Raw genomic sequence first — 20,145 nt, forward strand, 5'->3', positions numbered from 1 at the left:
GGATGTTTTGAAATAAAAAGGAGCTTAGGAAGAATATTCATCTTAACAGTGTTAATTCTTCCAGCTAGTGTGAGATGAAGGGTTGACCATCTATGCAAGTCTTGTTTAATTTTTTCCATGCAGACTGCGAAATTTTGTTGATAAAGAGCTTTATGTTTACTTGTGATGTTTACCCCGAGGTATTTAAACTGTTCTGCAATGATAAAAGGTAGGGTGTCTAATCTAATATTATATGCTTGAGAATTCACTGGAAAGAGTACACTTTTATTCAGATTAATTCTGAGACCAGAGATCTTTTGAAATTCTGTGAGTGCTGCTAAGACTGCAGGCACAGAATTTTCTGGGTCCGATATATACAGTACCATGTCATCTGCATATAATGAGATTTTCTGTTCCAGTCCTTCTCTGCTAATCCCCTTTATCTGATCAGTATTTCGACAATGTATTGCCAGTGGTTCAATGGCAATCGCAAACAGCAGTGGTGACAAGGGCATCCTTGTCTAGTGCCACGTTCTAGTTTAAAGTAGTCTGAGCAAATGTTGTTGATGCAAACTGAAGCTTCTGGGTTAGTATACAGTAATTTAATCCATGCACAAATGTTGGGCCAAACCCAAACTTCTCCAATGTAGTAAAAGGTATTTCCATTCAATCATGTCGAATGCTTTTTCTGCATCCAATGATAATAATATTTCTGGGGTGTTTGATTTAGTTGGTGAGTATATTACATTAAACAGGCGTCGAAGATTTGAAGATAAGTGTCGGCCCCTAATAAATCCAGTTTGGTCTTGTGATATTACAGAGGGGAGCACTTTCTCCATCCTTCTGCTTATGATTTTAGAGAGTATTTTAACGTCATTATTCAGAAGTGAAATTGGTCTGTATGATGCACATTGTAATAAGTCCTTATTTTGTTTTGGAAAGACAGTGATTAGTGCTTGGCGAAAGGTTTGCAGGAGAGATTGGTTATCTCTGGCTTCTGTAAATGTTGCTAATAGGAGGGGAACAAGCTGAGCGGAGAATTTCTTGTAAAACTCTGCAGGGTAGCCATCAGGGCCTGCTGCTTTTCCGCCTTGGAGTGACTTTATAGCATCTAGTAATTCTGATAACGCCAGAGGTTTATCAAGTTCCTCCACACTAATACTGATGGGGGATTTTAATGTACACATTGATGTGGAAACTGACACTTTTAGCAAATGTTTTACTTATTTGTTAAATTCAGTAGGATTTTGTCAGATTGTCAAAGGTCCAACTCATAATCATAACCACACATTAGATTTAATTATAACTTACAAAGTTGAAATTCAAAATGTTAAATATTACTCCATTAAATGAAGTTATTTCCAATCACTACTTAATTACATTTGATTTAGTTCTGCCCTTGCCAACACACTCACAGATTAAAACAAAGACAGTGCAACATCTAGATTGTAATTCTGCTTCAAAATTTATAGATACTTTGAGTAAGTCAAGTGTAATTGTGGAAAACCATTTAGATCAGTTAACATCAAATGTAAACGTGGAAAACAATTTAGATCAGCTAACATCACATTATAATGTGACCTTGAGAGATGCTCTGGACACAGTGGCTCCCCTTAAAACAAAAGTGATCAAAGCACATAGAAACTCTCCCTGGTTTAATGAAAACACTCGAGCTCTTAAATTAGAGTGTCGAAAACTGGAGCAGATGGAGAACAACAAAGCTACATGTCTTTCAAATTGCATGGGCAGAGAGTGTTAAAAAATATAAAAAAGCTCTCTTTAAAGCTCGCTCAGAATACTATTCTACAATAATAGATAGCAATAATAAAAATCCTTGGGTACTGTTTAGAACAGTGGCTAAATTAACAAATGGAATTCAGATCTACAGTGCAAAATACCAACAGATATTAGCAGTACAGACTTTATGAACTTCTTCAATGAGAAAATTAAAAATATAAGATCCCAGATCTCAGCATCACAGTACAAACCAAATACTAGCTTAGCAGACCCTGTCTCACATTGCATTCAGCACTTTAGTAATTTTAATCCTGTAACTGAGCAGGAAGTCTTAACTTTAATTTCTAAAATGAAGCCCACTACTTGTTCCCTAGATCCAGTGCCAACAAAACTAGTAAAAAGTGCAATGGATGTTCTTGCAGCACCTATTCTAAACATTATCAATAGTTCATTATTGCATGGCACAGTACCTGATGCACTAAAAGTGTCAGTCATTAAACCATTACTTAAAAAGTCAGACCTAGACCCACACATACTAAATAATTATAGGCCTATTTCAAATTTACCCTTTCTCTCTAAAATACTAGAAAAGTAGTCGCCAGTCAGCTTCAGTCACACCTTACGCATTACAATTTATTTGAGAAATTCCAGTCTGGTTTCGCACTGGTCATAGTACAGAAACGGCACTAACACGGGTTGTAAATGACATTCTGATATCCTCTGATGAAGGAAACTCCACTGTAATTATGTTGTTGGACTTAAGTGCAGCATTTGACACCATTGACCATTCTATTTTACTGCACAGGCTAGAAAATGATGTTGGGCTTACAGGCCCGTGCTCGCTTGGTTTAGTTCTTATTTATCAAATCGATTCCAATATGTACAGAAATGTGCTGACAGTACTCCATCATTATACACAGAAGTTCAATATGGTGTCCCAGGGCTCAGTACTGGGACCTTTACTGTTTTCACTTTACATGCTTCCACTGGGATCTATCATTAGGAAACATAATGTTAATTTTCACTCGTATGCAGATGACACCCAGTTATACCTTTCATTTAAATCAAATGAAGTTTCTCTGATGTTGTCTTTAATTAGTTGTGTTAGTGAATTAAAGGAGTGGATGGATGAGAACTACTTGTCTTTAAATACAGATAAAACAGAGATGTTAATTGTTGGAGGGAATGACGCTGATCACAGCAATATTTTGTCATCATTTAACTCAGTTGGAATCCCATTAATTTTACTGAATCAGCCCGCAATCTAGGAGTTATCTTTGACTCTAGCATGTCATTTAAAGCGTATATTACAAAGTTGTCCAAACCATGTTTCTTCCATCTTAAAAATGTTAGGAAATTAAGGCTTTCTAAATAAACAGGATTCTGAGAAATTAATTCATGCATTTATTTCTAGTAGGATTGACTACTGCAATGTGGTGTTCACTGGATGTTCAAACTGTTCTTTATACAGCCTCCAGTTAATCCAAAATGCTGCTGCAAGAATTATTACAAGAACAAGAAAATATGAACACATAACTCCAGTTCTTAAATCCTTACACTGGCTCCCAGTTAAGTTTAGGGCAGATTTCAAAATCCTCCTTTTAACATATAAAGCATTAAATGGCCAAGGTCCGGCTTACTTGTCTGAACTTATCATGACTTACAAACCAGCGAGCACATTAAGATCTCAAGATGCGGTCTGCTTATGATTCCAAGGATTAATAAAATAACAGTGGGAGGTTGAGCTTTTAGTTACAGGGCCCCTAAACTGTGGAATGGTCTGCCTGCTACTATAAGAGATGCCCCTTGGTCTCAGCTTTAAATCCCGGCTGAAGACTCACTACTTCAGTTTAGCATATCCTGACTAGAGCTGCTGATTAACTGTACAGACTGCATCTCTGTTGTTAGTCATTAGCACTAAAACGCAAGTAACATGATATTTATAATTTGATACTAACCCTCACCTATTCTGTTTCTCTTCTCGGTACTCAAATGTGGCACTTGGTGCCATGGCCCACCTGCCAAGTTGTTTTGCCTGCCTAAGGTAAAGTCATCCCTGATGGAGGATCGACAGGAATCATGGGAAAAGAGGGTCCTTTCATCGGATTAGCACTATTTCAGCTGTGGAATGGCCAAATGGGGGAGGCAGCTTGATGGATGAGGTCTCCAGGACTCTAAACAAATCCAAATCATATTATGTGATATCATCTACTGTTAAATTCTACTCCGTACTTCTAAAATTTTATTTTATACTGTATTGAGGATTTGTTCTGTGTATTGTACTGTATTGTATTGACCCCCTTCTTTTTTGACACCCACTGCACACCCAACCTACCTGGAAAGGGGTCTCTCTTTGAACTGCCTTTCCCAAGGTTTCTTCCATTTTTTCCCTACAAGGGTTTTTTGGGAGTTTTTTCTTGCCATTTTTAGAGAGTCAAGGCTGGGGGGCTGTCAAGAGGCAGGGCCTGTTAAAGCCAATTGCGGCACTTCTTGTGTGATTTTGGGCTATACAAAAAATAAATTGTATAGTATTGTATTGCAATCCAAATAATCTTGCTAAAATGGTTGAAAAACAGTCTAGCAAGTAGATATGATGTAACATCTAATGGCAACAGGTTAAAATACCTTCACTAGCACTCCCTGGAGCACTGTGGTAAAAACAGCCTCATGATGGAGGTGTTCCACAGGTTTCCTTCTAGGGAGTAGGAGATATTCTTCATGATAGCCAGAATCTTAGCTATCATCTTTCTTTCTTCTACTGTCTGTAGAGAGTCCTGTTTACTGCCCAGTTCACAGCCATCCTTTCTGATTGGCCTATTAACACTGAGGGCATTTCGTGTTCTCATGTTCCTGCCCCTGGATAAAACAGCACATAAGAACACAGACTAGGTCCCATAACACACAGCTTAGGATTTCATTTGTATTATGAGATGTTTGATTTGAGATTTTATTTCTCTTTGACATCATTTTTCTAAGTAGAAGTATACATCGGCATATGGGATTTTTTATGTTAGGTACATTTCTGTAGAGGGCGGCACGGTGGCGCAGTGGTAGCTCTGCTGCCTCGGCAGTTAGGAGACCCAGGTTTGCTTCCCGGGTCCTCCCTGTGTGGAGTTTGCATGTTCTCCCCGTGTCTGCGTGGGTTTCCTTCCAAAGACATGCAGGTTAGGTGGATTGGCGATTCTAAATTGTCCCTAGTGTGTATTTGTGTGTGTCCTGAGGTGGGTTGGCACTCTGCCTGGGATTGGTTCCTGCCTTGTGGCTGTGTTGGCTGGGATTGGCTCCTGCAGACCCCTGTGACCCTGTGTTTGGATTCAGCGGGTTGGAAAATGGATGGATGGACATTTCTGTAGTTAACTTTGCATTATAATGTTCTTGATCATATTGATTATTTCACTGTACCGCAACATTATTTTGTTTTGCATATAGGTGCCAAGGTGTATTATTCCCTTTCCCGGTATGTTGCACCCAGTTGCAAAGGAATGTTGCTTCTGATGGTGCAAAGTCTTATTTCACCTGCACAACACTTTAAATACTGGCACAACAGGTCCTTTGTCTAAATGGTTTAGATGGAAAAACTCGAACGAACAAATTTCTTTCTTGAATTTCTGCTTTCTGAACTTTCTGTTTTTTTCAGCAGACTTTGATTTCTGACTAGAGATTAGACTTTGGTACAAAAGGTTTTTTCTTCACATTTCAACTTTTTTCTGGTTTTGACTGCATATCATCTTATGGCCCTCTTCCAACCTTCCGGGAGAATAATCTATTTGGCTTTACAGCTTTTTATTACCACATTGTTCTTTCATTTAACCATGCTTGGCTGGTTTTCTCCCGATTGTGTTCTTATTCACCTCAAGTTGTTTTTTTTTTGTTTTTGTTAGATCTTTTCAATTAAAGATGGAGCCTAAGGGGGATGTGATGTCCAGTCACTGCCAACAGGTGTGCTGTTAATTTGCAAGGTGCAAATGAGGGAGAGGAGAATCAAACAAAAGTTGGGGTGAACGTAGAGTGGCACAACAGAAATCAGGTGTAATAGATGCCTCTTTAGCTTCTCAGAATTATTGGCTCTCTTGAGCAGGTCTGGATAGAAGAGCTCCATTGTGTGGGACTGTGTTCCTCAGACTGAGATGCCGTCTTTCAGGTGCTCTTGAATTTATGTTGTCCCATGCGGAAGATGTGTGGTTTATTTGAACAGAGGTGTGACTAAGGTGCCCTCACTGGGTGGCTTCTTAGAGCTATAGAGGAGAAAAGAGACTTCATTGTTAGCAGTGACACCACCTCTAACTCCAGTGGGGTATAGCATACCTTTTCTGAGCCTAGAAGGTGATCATAAGGTGGCCATGCATGACACGCTCTTAATCTACTGTATTAAAAGGACACGATCTAGGACTTTGTCAAGGTACTGCATGTTCTCACTGGGTCTCACTCACTTACTCTTTACATTTGTATTTTGCTCTGCTGATTTTTGGATTATTTTAATTTTCTGTTGTTTTTTTATTTGGATCATGTTTCATATAATTTTATTTCATTTTATTGAAGTTCAACGGATATTTGAAAATTAGATTTTGCCCTCTTTTTAATTTGATTTATTCCTTCTTGTAGTTCTCCCTGTTGAAGGATTTATTTTGCTTGCTTTTTTATCTAATTCTTCATATCTTTGCATTACTTCTTTAATGATTTATTATTTGTGATAGTCTGATTATTGTTTTCTGGAGTTTAGACTTTGATTATTATTTACTTTGTTTTACAGATTTTTTTCTGTTAACAATTTGTTGTAATTTGTCTGTCATTTGCTGGTTTATTATTTCAAGTGAAAGCTGTCCCTTGGGAAGATTTCAAGTCTTCATTTGTGTCACCTCTGACACTTGTGACTATGATGTGTTTGCTATCCCGATACTGTGGTTGTTTAATGCTAATGGCCTATGTCAAGGATGCCAGGGGCAACGACCCGGCCGGGACGCCTTGAGGGACTGGAGGAGGGTCTACGCCCACCGTGGATCACGTGCGGGCCACCACACTGGTTACTTTGGGGGCCACGGGTTGAGGGCATGGAAGCCCAACCCTCTAGGGGCCCGTGGTTACCGCCAGGGGGTGCCCCAGTGCCTTTGGAACCCTGGACCCCAATACTTCCGCCACACCAGGAAGTGCTGGGGGGAAGAAGAGCAAGAACACCCGGAGGACTTCCGGCTATACAGTTGGTGCTTCCGCCACACGGGGGTGAGTCGGCGGAAGCTCCTCAGGAAGCACCTGGAGTCCATCCGGGCATGCATAAAAGGGGCCGCCTCCTTCCAGTCGATGGCAAGAGTCGGGTGGAAGTGGATGGAGCTCAGAGGGGAGGAGTGGAGGCGGTCTGAGGACTGAGCAAGGCATCATTGTGCAGCCAGGACTTGAAGGGGTGATTGGTGCTGCAGCACTGGGTTTGTGCACTTGACTTTTGTAAAATAGTTGATAATAAACACGTGTGTGGTGAAACAACATGTCTGCCTGTCTGTGTCCGGGCTGTACCCCACAGCTATTAAAATTTATGTTTTGAAATATATTTTCTTTATTTTATTCGGAAATTTTTGATTCAATGAGATTAAAGAAAAATATTTTTATCATTCCTTTATGACAGTAAAGTTTGCTGTACCTTTTGATTTTTAAAACATGATTGCCAGCACAAAAAAATACATATGGCATAGTGTAGGTTTTGTTCCCTTTGCTCCAGTCTTGGTCCAGTCCTTGATGGCTTTATTACCTACAATAAATGGTTCTGCACCAGCACCTCATTCTCATACTCCTCTATCTCAAGGAGGAACAGGACGCCAACAAAAATCGAGAGTGCCAACAATATTTGTTGTTTTCACTTCAAGGGGTGTATGGGTCTAATTTCATGGACTCAAGATTTTTAAAATGCTTTGGTATAAGTGTTTGCTAAATTAATGACTGACTTTAATGATAAGTTGATTTAGTTCTACATTTTATGGAGCAAGTACTGGGTCTCTTTTGTTATTGTGTTGCTTTTTTCTGTTTTATACTTCCTTCTTGGAACTTAATTAATGAACAAGTTTACCAATCTGTGTCATTAAAACATTTCTTAAATGCACTGGAATGTAGAAGTTTATGAGTGATGGGTGGATTGTGCCTATTTTCTTAAGGCACAGTTAGGATCTTTATATTTATGTATTGGTGCCAATCATCTGTCACCTCCTAGAACTGTGAATCATCAATAAAAAAAACTTTTTAAAGATTTTTTTAATTAATATCACAATTAAATCATTAATTAAGACACTCTGTCTGCTAGTGACACAGGAGTGAACCTGCCAATCTAATTTACGATGTAAGCTTAACTTGTATTTGCAAGTCTGATATAATATTCATGACTAGATATTTCAGGGCCATTGAGTGTTGTATATGCTGTTGTTATTTTTATTACATTTATGTGTGTTCCCAGTCTCTAACCTATTGAATACCACCTTTTCCAAAATAAATAATAATAATACATTTTATTTATTTAGCACCTTTCCCACACTCAGAGCACTTTAAAGTAGCAATTATGAAATACGTAATCCTGACAGAACCATTATGAAAAGAGGCATTCTGAAATATAATTTAAAAAAAACCCTGGCATTAAATGAGTCAATTAGAAATAAGCCATTAGGAAATGTACCACTTGGAAAAAATTCCATTGTTTAATGAAGTAGTCTTTAAAAATAAGGCTGTTTTGAAACTTTTAATAATAAAATTTAATGTAACTACATTGTTGAAAGTACACATTCAAGTTTCATATATATACTCAGCAAAAAAAGAAACGTCCCTTTTTCAGGACTGTGTATTTCAACAATAATGTTTTAAAAATCCAAATAACTTTACAGATCTTCATTGTAAAGGGTTTAAACAATGTTTTCCATGCATGTTCAATTAACCATAATCAATTAATTAACATGCACCTGTGGAATGGTCGTTAAGACCTTAACAGCTTACAGAAAGTAGGCATTTAAGGTCACAGTTCTAAAAACGCAGGACACTAAAGAGACTTGTCTACCGACTGTGAAAAACACCCAAAGAAAGATGCCCAGGGTCCCTGCTCATCTGCGTGAACGTGCATTAGGCATGCTGCAGGGAGGCATGAGGACTGCTGATGTGGCTAGGGCAATAAATTGCCATGTCCGCACTGTGAGACACCTAAGACAGCACTACAGGGAGACAGGAAGGACAGCTGATCATCCTCGCAGTGGAAGACCACGTGTAACAACACCTGCACAGGATCGGTACATCCGAATATCAAACCTGCGTGACAGGTACAGGATGGCCACAACAACTGCCCGAGTCACACCAGGAACACACAATCCCTCCATCAGTGCTCAGACTGTCCGCAATAGGCTGAGAGAGGCAGGTCCTTACCAGACATCACCAGCAACAACGCCGCCTATGGGCACAAACCCACCTTCGCTGGACCAGACAGGAGTGGCAAAAAGTGCTCTTCACTGATGAGTCACGGTTTTGTCTCACCAGGGGTGATGGATGGATTCGTGTTTATCGTCGAAGGAATGAGCGTTACACCGAGGCCTGTACCCTGGAGCGGGATCGATTTGGATCGATGGCTAGGGCCATTCCCCCCAGAAATGTCCAGAAACTTGCAGGTGCCTTGGTGGAAGAGTGGGGTAACATCTCACAGCAAGAACTGACAAATCTGGTCCAGTCCATGAGGAGGAGATGCACTGCAGTACTTCAAGCAGCTGGTGGCCACACCAGATACTGACTGGTACTTTTGATTTTGAGCATCCCTTCATTCAGAGACACATTGTGAAACATTTTTAGTTTATGTCTTATGGTGTTGACTCTTTTAGTGTTCATACAAATATTTACACATTAAGTTTACTGAAAGTAAAAACTGTTGAAAGTCCGAGGACGTTTCTTTTTTTGCTGAGTATATATATATGATAACAATATACAGTACATATATGTATTTTTATAAATATATAACAATATAAACCATATATACTTGCATTTAAGTTCTCCAGCGGATAAGTCGGGTCTTGATTTTACAGTATAATTTCCAGTATTTTATAATGTCGGTCATATAAGTCGAATGTGGAAAAATCACACTATTGGTCCAAGAGACTACGATATGCTAACGCCCACCTGAGAGAGTAACCACACTGCCTTTTTTTCTATGTATTGTGCCTATATGACCATACGGTAATACCCAAATTGTTCTGAAGCAATGTTTGCACTATTTTGTGTTTTTTATATCTCACACCCGTATACACCTTTATCGTAAGAGCATCTCTTATCTACGTTGGAGCGTTTGATCAGAAGAAAATATGAAGCTGGTTTTGGATTAAAAGTCGTTGAAGTGGTGAAAGAAATTGGTAACTGCACGGCTAGAATAAAATTCGATGTATCTGAGAAACTGTTGTGAGATTAGAAGAAGAAAGAAGATGAAAAATAAAATTCATGGGTTAAATTTTTGAATGGGCGTATAAGTCAGGGTTTAATGTTATGATCGATTTTTCGGGTTTCAAGACCTGACTTGTATGCAAGTATATACGGTACATACAGTCTATATTTCAGCCAGGGTTCATACACTTGGCTGTGGTTCAAATCTTTATTTGATTCTTTTGTTTATGTTAATATTGTGGATTATGTTAGATTTGATATTACTTTTGTATTTTATTACTTTGGGGTATTGTTTGGTTTCTTTGTGTATAAGCTTACCTTTGTTTTTATGCCTTGTGTTTTGTGGGTGTTCCCCCAAAAGGCAGGGCCACCTGTAAATCACCACCAGAAACTGCTAAATATATCAGGAGGGTTTCCCACAGTTCCTGGCAGTTCATTGCAAATGTGTTCTGGAGTCAGTGAGTTCATTTGTGTCTTGCTGTGCTTGTGATTTTTGTTTATTTTTCAATTTTAACCCTCTTGCTCTGTTTTTTCAACCACTCTATTTGGATTCTGTATTTGACTTTGTTCAGCTTGGATTTCATTTATAAACAACTCCTTCTTGCCTTTTGTGCTTTTTGGAGTTTTACAGTATAACAGAGCTCTCTGTGAAAATAAAACTTTTATGAAGACTGCACTTGCCCTTATACCTAGCTAGGGTTTGATGTTAAATTCCCTCAAAGTGGGCAGTTTTGGAAGCGTTGTTTTAGGACTTACATGCTTTGGGGCTCCTTGTTCATAACATCAGATATATAAAAACTATAATTATTGCAGTATAGGTACATTTTATCATTGTTATGGCACCTTTTCCAAAAAATTAAAAAATAACAATACAGTATATAAAATGGTGCACTTCCAAGGTCACCATTTCTACAGTCAGATTAAGATCTTTGAATATTTTATATCAGTTTTTATTGTATACCTTTTCATTTCACTGCACAGTACAGGCTGGTCACTGAGTTGCATTTAACTAAATACGCTTGAGTGTGTACGTGTGGTAAAATAAATACAATTTTGAATCTTGAAAAATGACTTTAACACCAAGTGTATCTTACTTTGGAAGAGATCCAGCAGATGGCAACATTGAGCCCAGTAAATATAACAACCTTTTGATGCAGCCATGTGTAAACAATTGAAAATACAACCTGTCAAGCAATATTGATCTTTTTTATACATTTTTGTGTGTTTAGGAAGGTGAGCAGTCTTAATGAAATAAAACAATAACCTAAACTGTTACATTTACGGTAAACATTGTTACTCTGGCGAATAAATGCGATGTATGGTACCTGGAATGCAAAAAAAAAAAAAAGTCTGCAACCCAATAAAAACATGGCCCAAAGTTTAAGAAATCTAAATTCAGTTGATAGTCAGCACAGTGGTTAGTGCTGTGACCTCATGTCATGGGGTTGAATCCCATGGCTGGCAATTGTTTGTGTGGCATTGACCCGTTTTCTCAATTTATGAGTAGGCTTTCCCCTGGGGATGCTGCGATCAGGTCATTTAGGGCCAATACCGACCACCCATTTCATGTTACCTGATCGGCTTATTCCGATTTTTTTTTAATCCCTTTAAAAAACTGTTTACATTAATTTCCTGCATAACCAGACAAATAGAGGTTTTATGTCCTATAATAAAAGTGTACTTTTATAATATAACTATTGATCAAATTAAATTCTGCAGGCTTATTGTTCAGTTACTATAAAATACTAAAATAAATTAGATTTCCTTAAAATACATACTTTAATTAATAAAATATGTACAAAAATATTTATCCACAATACAAATGGCATAAAAGAACTTAAAATGCTGTCTTATTGTTTATTTTTTCAAATTTTTCTGACAACAACCAAAATATATACACATACATGTATATATATTCTCACACAATCAATTAATTGATATTGACAATGAAACTCTGTTTAAATGTAAATATACAGTATATGCACTTATATGTTTTAAACATTTTAAATCATTAATTGCACTACAGCTTTTTGCTGTTAAAATATACATTTACTATATTTATGCAAAATTATGGCATTTCAGTTTAGCACTGTGTGAGGTGTAGGGGAGAGGGACCTGTGACGGACTAGCATCCTGAACAGAGCTGTTTCCTACCTTTCAGTCAGTAATACAAGAGCAAAATAATTGAAATTGTATTTCTGAAATCTTAATTTATTAACCGAGTGTTTAAAAAAATTTTAAGCAAACTTTAAAAAGCAAGTAAGAGATGAAGTACATTTAAAAGAATGTGCCCTTTTAGCAAGTAAAAAAATACAAACCTGAAATACATATTTTTTCAAAGAACAGGTGTAGAAATATTGGATGCCTTGTGCTTAGCAGTGCAACTTCCTCTGACATGGATAGCAGCATAATTTTTTTTAATGATGATGTTCTTCTGTATACAGTATACTTAAAGGCCGTCTTTTTCCAGTCTGCAGGTTTTCAATCTAATGATAGTTGCAAAAATATTTTGATTTTGAGGTGGGTTTTTGGTTATTGTGACGTGAAAAGGTCAACTCTTAAACGACTTTCTGCAAGAGGCATAAAGGTGTTGATCCAGAATATTCCGATACGTAGAAAAATACTGACGAATGAGTGTCTCTTGCAACAGTTAGATCTAGATGAACTTAAAAAGTGGGATTATATTCACGGTGTATGTTGGTACTGCTCTCACTATTCGATGGAACACATGCACATGAGAATTTCAACGTACCATCTGTACGTGAAAACATCTGTTTGTTTTGTAAGATACAATCAAGCTGTGCTGTCCTCCAAATCTGGGATTCTTTTTGTGTCCCTCAGCATCCTCCTCATTTCATGTTCAGACAAGAGGCAACCATGTCCACCTTGTTCAATCTAGACCACTGTTTATTATTACTCTAAAAGGACTTTTGTAGGCATTTTGGCATCCATGGCCCATTTTATGAAGAGCAATATTAAGATGTCACTTTTCACATTTAATTTCTTTGCATATTCAGGATGATGGATAATAAACAGATCTCACAAGCATTCTAGCTCTTTTTTATTTCTCTTCTGAATGAGGAAGTTTAAAAATTTCACTTAGGTATGATTTGTAGCTAATTAAAACTAAAGCAACCAGATTATTTGCACATGTTTAGCACCTGAATCAGAAACATACTTAACTATCCATTGTCTTTATTATACACATATCTTTTTAGTTACCTTTGAGCACACTGTATGTTTATTTTATATGGTAAACAGTATATTATGAGCAAAGAGCAATAATCCTGAAAGATTCATCTGGACATTATAGATGTCTTATATAAAAGATAATATCTTCATGAGGAACAGTTTCTACATGCTGCATTTGTTCTATAACTGTTATTTTTTAGGCAATCATCTTCTCAAAATGTAATCAAATAGACAAAGACACATTTGAGGTTTAAACAGCATTTTTGATAGGGAAATTAAATTTAAATAGAACTTGTTACTGACATGGTTGTAAATTCTACTTTAAAGTGTCTCAGTACTTTTTGCTTGTTTCACGCACTCAACATTTGTTTGGCATTAAACATTCTCAAACTTGTTTAATCCAGTTCTGAGGCACTGGGTAAAATGTGCATACCCATAAATAATTACTTTCAACATACTTCTTTTCCTTCCTTGATTAATTTTTTTTTTCAGACTCCGTTCATTGACAAGGAAATCCATCCATCCATTATCCATCCTGCTATATCCTAACTACAGGGTCACTGGGCTCTGCTGGAGCCAATCCCAGCCAACACAGGGCACAAGGCAAGAAACAAACCCTTGGCAGGGTGCCAGTCCACCGCAGTGACAAGGAAATGCGCAGCCAAAACCTTTCCTGGAAGCATTTGGCACAAGGCAGAAATTAGTTATGGGAAGAGCATTATTTCATTAAAGTGTCTGCTCATCCGTATTAGGCTAACTCTGAGATCTAGAAAACATCATATGAACCCATGCACACCCACACAGATGTAGGGAAAAGGTATAAACTCAGTTCAAGCCCCTGCACCACATATCTCGCTCTTTGTGAAATTGTATTAAATATCCCTTTTGTGTTCTAGGTGGTATATATTTTAACATATAAAATACAGGTTTATTTTGTTATGACTGTTAGTTCATTCATCTACTTAGAAGTTCAGTTTAGGCATATTTTGGTTAGGGATTATCCTAAGAGCACTTCACACAAGCATCAGCCCCAGACTGGCCAAGCTAAAACCAGTGATGGTAACAAGACACAGATTTACTTTGCAACACATCAGAATCAGAATATTAAAGGTATTTTATGTCTAAAAGTAGGAAGCAGTGACAATCCATGCAAAGGATAAACAAGTCCTTAAAACAACCAATGCTAAGAGTAAAATGTAAAATATTAGAAACCTACAGGAAGAGCAGACTGTTGTGTAATCCTTCCAAATTAAACAGAAAAAGGGGAGACAGCCTCCAAAACACCCACAGAAAAGGCCAGACCTGCCCTTATGTCAGGTCTGGGACCCTGTGTTATGACACCACAACATCAGTGTTATATTGAGAAGAGATAATGGAAATGCAGAATGCACACCAGAAACATGGTCAGAAAAATAGGCAGAGGTCAGAACCACCAAGACAAAGAGATTGAAACACCAAAACCAAAGAACAAGTCAAAGTTAAAAGTTCAAAAAGAATTTAAATAACCTGGCACCAGGCCCAACTTGAATTGAAAAATTTGGTAAGTGTATGTACCATGGGATAAAAAAATTAAATGAGCTTTTGAATTGGAGGTGGGTCTCTTGACCAATGAATAAGGGGGAGAGTTGGGTCTTCAATTGAAACGCGTAACGCCAGGTAAAGGGGCTTCTTGTTTGTGGACTGCTTTTATTTTCCAACCGTATCTTTTTATTAGTATTTTTATTAAAAAAATATATGCTTTGAACATTGTGAGCAAACTTCTGGATGACATGGCATGTGAATTATGTGACACGAGTAATGTGAAATTTTAGATGCTTTTGATATTGTCTGCTATTTCCCAGCATTAGACACCATCAGCTCCCATTCAATCAGAAACATTGTTAATGTGCGTTCTAATTGAAAACATGAAATAATTTTTTTTTTCTTGACCATCACTAGAAATGACATGGGGTAAGTACAGTGCATCCAGACAGTATTCACAGCGCATCACTTTTTCCACATTTTGTTATGTTACAGCCTTATTCCAAAATGGATTAAATTCATTTTTTTCCTCAGAATTCTACACCCAACACCCCATAATGACAACGTGATAAAAGTTTACTTGAAGTTTTTGCAAATTTATTAAAAATAAAAAAACTGAGAAATCACATGTATATAAGTATTTACAGCCTTTGCTCAATACTTTGTTGATGCACCTTTGGCAGCAATTACAGCCTCAAGTCTTTTGAAATATGATGCCACAAGCTTGGCACACCTATCCTTGGCCAGTTTCACCCATTCCTCTTTGCAGCACCTCTCAAGCTCCATCAGGTTGGATGGGAAGCGTCGATGCACAGCCATTTTAAGATCTCTTTAGAGATGTTCAATCGGATACAAGTCTGGGCTCTGGCTGGGCCACTCAAGGACATTCACAGAGTTGTCCTGAAGCCACTCCTTTGATATCTTGGCTGTGTGCTTAGGGTCATTGTCCTGCTGAAAGATGAACCGTCGCCCCAGTCTGAGGTCAAGAGCGCTCTGGAGCAGGTTTTCATCCAGGATGTCTCTGTACATTGCTGCAGTCATCTTTCCCTTTATCCTGACTAGTCTCCCAGTTTCTGTCGCTGAAAAACATCCCCACAGTGATGCTGCCACCACTATGCTTCACTGTAGGGATGGTATTGACCTGGTGATGAGCGGTGCCTGCTTTCCTCCAAACATGATGCCTGGCATTCATACCAAACAGTTCAATCTTTATCTCATCAGACCAGAGAATTTTGTTTCTCATGGTCTGAGAGTCCTTCAGGTGACTTTTGGCAAACTCCAGGCAGGCTGCCATGTGCCTTTTACTAAGGAGTGGCTTCCGTCTGGCCACTCTACCATACAGGCCTGATTGGTAGATTGCTGCAGAGATGGTTGTCCTTCTGGAAGGTTCTCCTCTCTCCACAGAGGACCTCCAGAGCTCTGACAGGGTGACCATCTGGTTCTTTGTCACCTCCCTGACTAAGGCGCTTCTCCCCCAATCGCTCTGTTTAGATGGCCGGCCAGCTCTAGGAAGAGTCCTGACGGTTTCGAACTTCTTCCACTAATGGATGATGGAGACCACTATGCTCATTGGGTCCTTCAAAGCAGCAGAAATGTTTCTGTAACCTTCCCCAGATTTGTGCCTTTGACTTCATGCTTGGTTTGTGCTCTGACATGAACTGTCAACTGTGGGACCTTATATAGACAGGTGTGTGCCTTTCCAAATCATGTCCAATCAACTGAATTCACCACAGGTGGACTCCATTTCAGGAATGATCAGGGGAAACAGGATGCACCTGAGCTCAATTTTGAGCTTCATGGCAAAGGCTGTGAATACTTATGTACATGTGCTTTCTCAATTTTTTTATTTTTAATAAATTTGCAAAAACCTCAAGTAAACATTTTTCATATTGTCATTATGGGGTGTTGTGTGTAGAATTCTGAGGAAAAAAATGAATTTAATCCATTTTGGAATAAGGCTGTAACATAACAAAATGTAGAAAAAGTGATGCACTGTGAATACTTTCCGGATGCACTGTAGGCATTATCTAACCTGCTTAGTCCTAAACAGGGTTGTGGGGTGTGCCAGACCCTATCCCAGCTAGCATAAAGCACAATACCAGGATTGGTTAAGGAACATATGAAAAATATATAATTTTTAGGTGTAGTATTCCTTTGAAGCCTATAAGTTACGAGTAAGATGTGCTTCAAGCATTAGACGTGTTGATGACTTACAAAATCATTAGACCTATTGTAGTTTTACCACCAGAATAAAACAAATGTGAAATGTTACTTATAAACCATTAGTAAACCTTTTATACCAAAAAACAAAATGACAGAGACAAAATGGATTCAATTAATCATAGGGCAACTAGCCTCACATCTAACATGTTAGTTTATAATCAAAAATTTAAATACTGTAAAACTGGAAACAAAACTATTGTAAATACAAAACATATCACATGTGTAGCCTGTTGGTCACAAATGCATGAAAGACGTTTACTATACCTTGTACACATGATAACATTACTATCTAATACAGCTTCTACTACTTAAATTAGTTAAAAAGAGCAAGACCCTGACAGGCACATTTGTTAGACTTCTTTGAAAAGGCAACTGCAGTACTAGATAAAAGTAAAGCCCTTGTCACTTTCTAGAATTTTCAAAAAGGCTTTGGCATATTTCCACACCACACAGTAAATCTGATGCTAGTAGCCACTGACATCAGCAGTAAGTTGTGAAAACGGAGCTCAAGTTTTTAAAAGTGTGAAGTAAGAAAAGTACAGATAAGAGAAGAATGCTCTACACAGTCATCAGATGAGTCATCAGTGGAATTTCTCAGGGGTCTGTAGTTCAATCACTATTACTTTTATTTCTGATATACAGTAGATAGGAACTTGAAAAATGTTCATAAGACACCAAACCTGAAGGTACATCAAATGCTGAAGACGCAATAAAAACAATAAAATTGAAGAGCCTTGACAATTGTTAAGACTGAGCAAAAACTAATATATATGAATATAAACCATGGTATAAATAGTGCTTCATATCCCTGTAAGAGGAACATTAATTATAAAAGCAAAACGAGTGACCAGACCTCCAGGCAATAAGCTCTAAAATGATTTTACTGTTTAACAGAAATTGTTAAAATGATGTTAGGTAATATTTAATAAAATACTTATAAATGTAAATGAAGGGGAATTATGATCTGGCTGTACAACAGTGAGTACAGAATAGTATAGAGAGACTACATTTCAAGTATGGGGTAACACACTATATATAAAAAATACAACTGCACTAGTAGTTGTGCAGAGAAGAGGAATCAAGTGCATCGTGAACTAAAGAAGGAGCTAAAAAATATACTGGGCCTTTCCAGAAGGCTAGTTGAGAACTTCATTTAGGTCTTTAAAACTTTCACAAAAGTTGAGGAAGTTAATCTGACAAATTGTTTTTAGTTAAATAGTAACTCATGTAAGTGGGAATCAACAGAAATTAACTGCATGCGCATTCAAGACGGAAACCAGGCTGTAATTTTTTAAATGAAAGGTTATAGGATTCTACAATGTCACCTGAATAGGAAACCAAGATAAGATGTTTAAATGAAATATTTCAGAATTTAGGTGTTTTCCCCACTCTCTTGTAAAATCTTATGATTTAATAACAATCATTCATTACCTAGCTCTTAAAGTAACAAGCATTATTATTAATTTTTTATCTGGTGAACAGTCTGGATTTACGAAAAAAATCATGTGCAGAACAGCAGAAACATGGACTTCAGAATCAAGACACATAATAGTTAGGAATATCCTTATCTGTTCAGTTACTGCTGCACCAAAGCTCTCATTTTGCAGAAAAAAAAATGAGTGTGTATATTTAAATAAAACACAAATGCCATTAATGACAGTACATCTAATTTTACTGCTTATTTTCTTGTGTACTTTTTGTATCTGTAATTGAAGGAACCTGTTTTTATTCATATATATATATATATATATATAATGTTTTTATTTTTTACTAAAACATCCCTTGATGGAAAATGGAATTGATCATGAACACCTTTTAAAAGTATGTCAGTTCAATCTTTTTTTGGTTAGCTATCAAAAAAAAAAAAAAACTAAATCAGGATAATTTTCCCCATCTATACTCAAAACACAATTATCATTCTTTACATTCAGCCATGCACTAACCAAAGGAACTCTCCAAGGTATGGTGATGTATATTTATTAAGTATGCATGTTATTTTATCCATGTTCATTTTAATTAAGCTTAGCTTACATTTATTAATTTCACAAAAACATTATAAACACAATTATTAAATACTTCTACATTAAATGTCTTACCTGCACCACTTTCTTGGTAAAAAAGAAACAGCAAAACACCTGTGATCCATACCATCTTATGCAAGTGTTGTTTTTGCCTGGTGCTTTAGAAACACTGCACTGGTGTAAGTTCAATCTAACCTTCTTCTTTTCTTTTCTCCAGAGGTGTGGCTATGTCTGTCACTGGAGAAAAACTTGTTTCAGGAAAAGATTTGTTTTTTATTTCTAACACTGTTAAGGCTGTCAATGCTACACCATTCAAAAACAAATAATTTCTACTTTCAATATTCGTCTTAGTTATTGATATTTTATTAAGGCATAGGTTTTAACTTTACTTATAATCTACTTTTCTTCTAAGCCTGAGGTACCATGTTTACCAAATTTCAATGCCTTTAATTATACACACATATATATTATATAAACACATGCACATATAATACACACACATATACATATATATTATCACATATATACACTGTATATTCACATATAGTATATGTAGACAAAAAAAATGTATGAATTCAACATATATATTATATGTATATGCATGTAAATGTTACATGGTTAGATCCTATTCTATTACATTTCTTTTTGTATATATTATTGTGGGATCCATTTGTGAAGAAAGATACTACTGTATATAATCATTTGAATTGAATTAAAGACTGAAGATGTTTAATCTTTTGATCCAAAGTAAATTGAAGCTAAAATTAGATGTGGTATATGTGCTTAAAGTTATAAAGTTAGTAAGAGGCTGGCAGCTACTTTATTACCACATATTATATCTTACTTAGTGAAGATCTTTATTCAAAGTTTGGTATAAGACCTAGATAATGTACAGTTGAAGAGATACATTTTTAAAAATTTCACTATAGTGGTGTTAACTGACTTGCCCTAAGTGAAACTGTCAGTCAGGTTCAGGATATGAACCATCAGCCTTGCAGTATAAAGGTCAGTGCTTTATTCCGAACCCCACACGGCCTGCTTTCAAACCTGTTTCACAACAAGAACACCACTGTAGAAATGGAAGTTGTTT

At 37.0% G+C, this 20,145-nt stretch overlaps 1 protein-coding gene across 1 annotated transcript in view; it reads right to left on the minus strand.

The window, feature by feature from the left end:
* The window catches only part of LOC120537727 (mucin-2-like), a 74,706-nt gene extending 55,504 nt beyond the window's left edge, over nucleotides 1-19,202 (minus strand). The window contains exon 1 of the mRNA XM_039766922.1: nucleotides 19,131-19,202. Within this exon, the coding sequence (XP_039622856.1) occupies nucleotides 19,131-19,185 (55 nt within the window). The 5' untranslated portion in view covers nucleotides 19,186-19,202. The remainder of the gene's footprint in view (nucleotides 1-19,130) is intronic.
* Nucleotides 19,203-20,145: the final 943 nt, after the last annotated feature.

This window comes from Polypterus senegalus, chromosome 1, assembly GCF_016835505.1.
Source record: "Polypterus senegalus isolate Bchr_013 chromosome 1, ASM1683550v1, whole genome shotgun sequence".
Lineage (NCBI taxonomy): Eukaryota > Metazoa > Chordata > Cladistia > Polypteriformes > Polypteridae > Polypterus > Polypterus senegalus.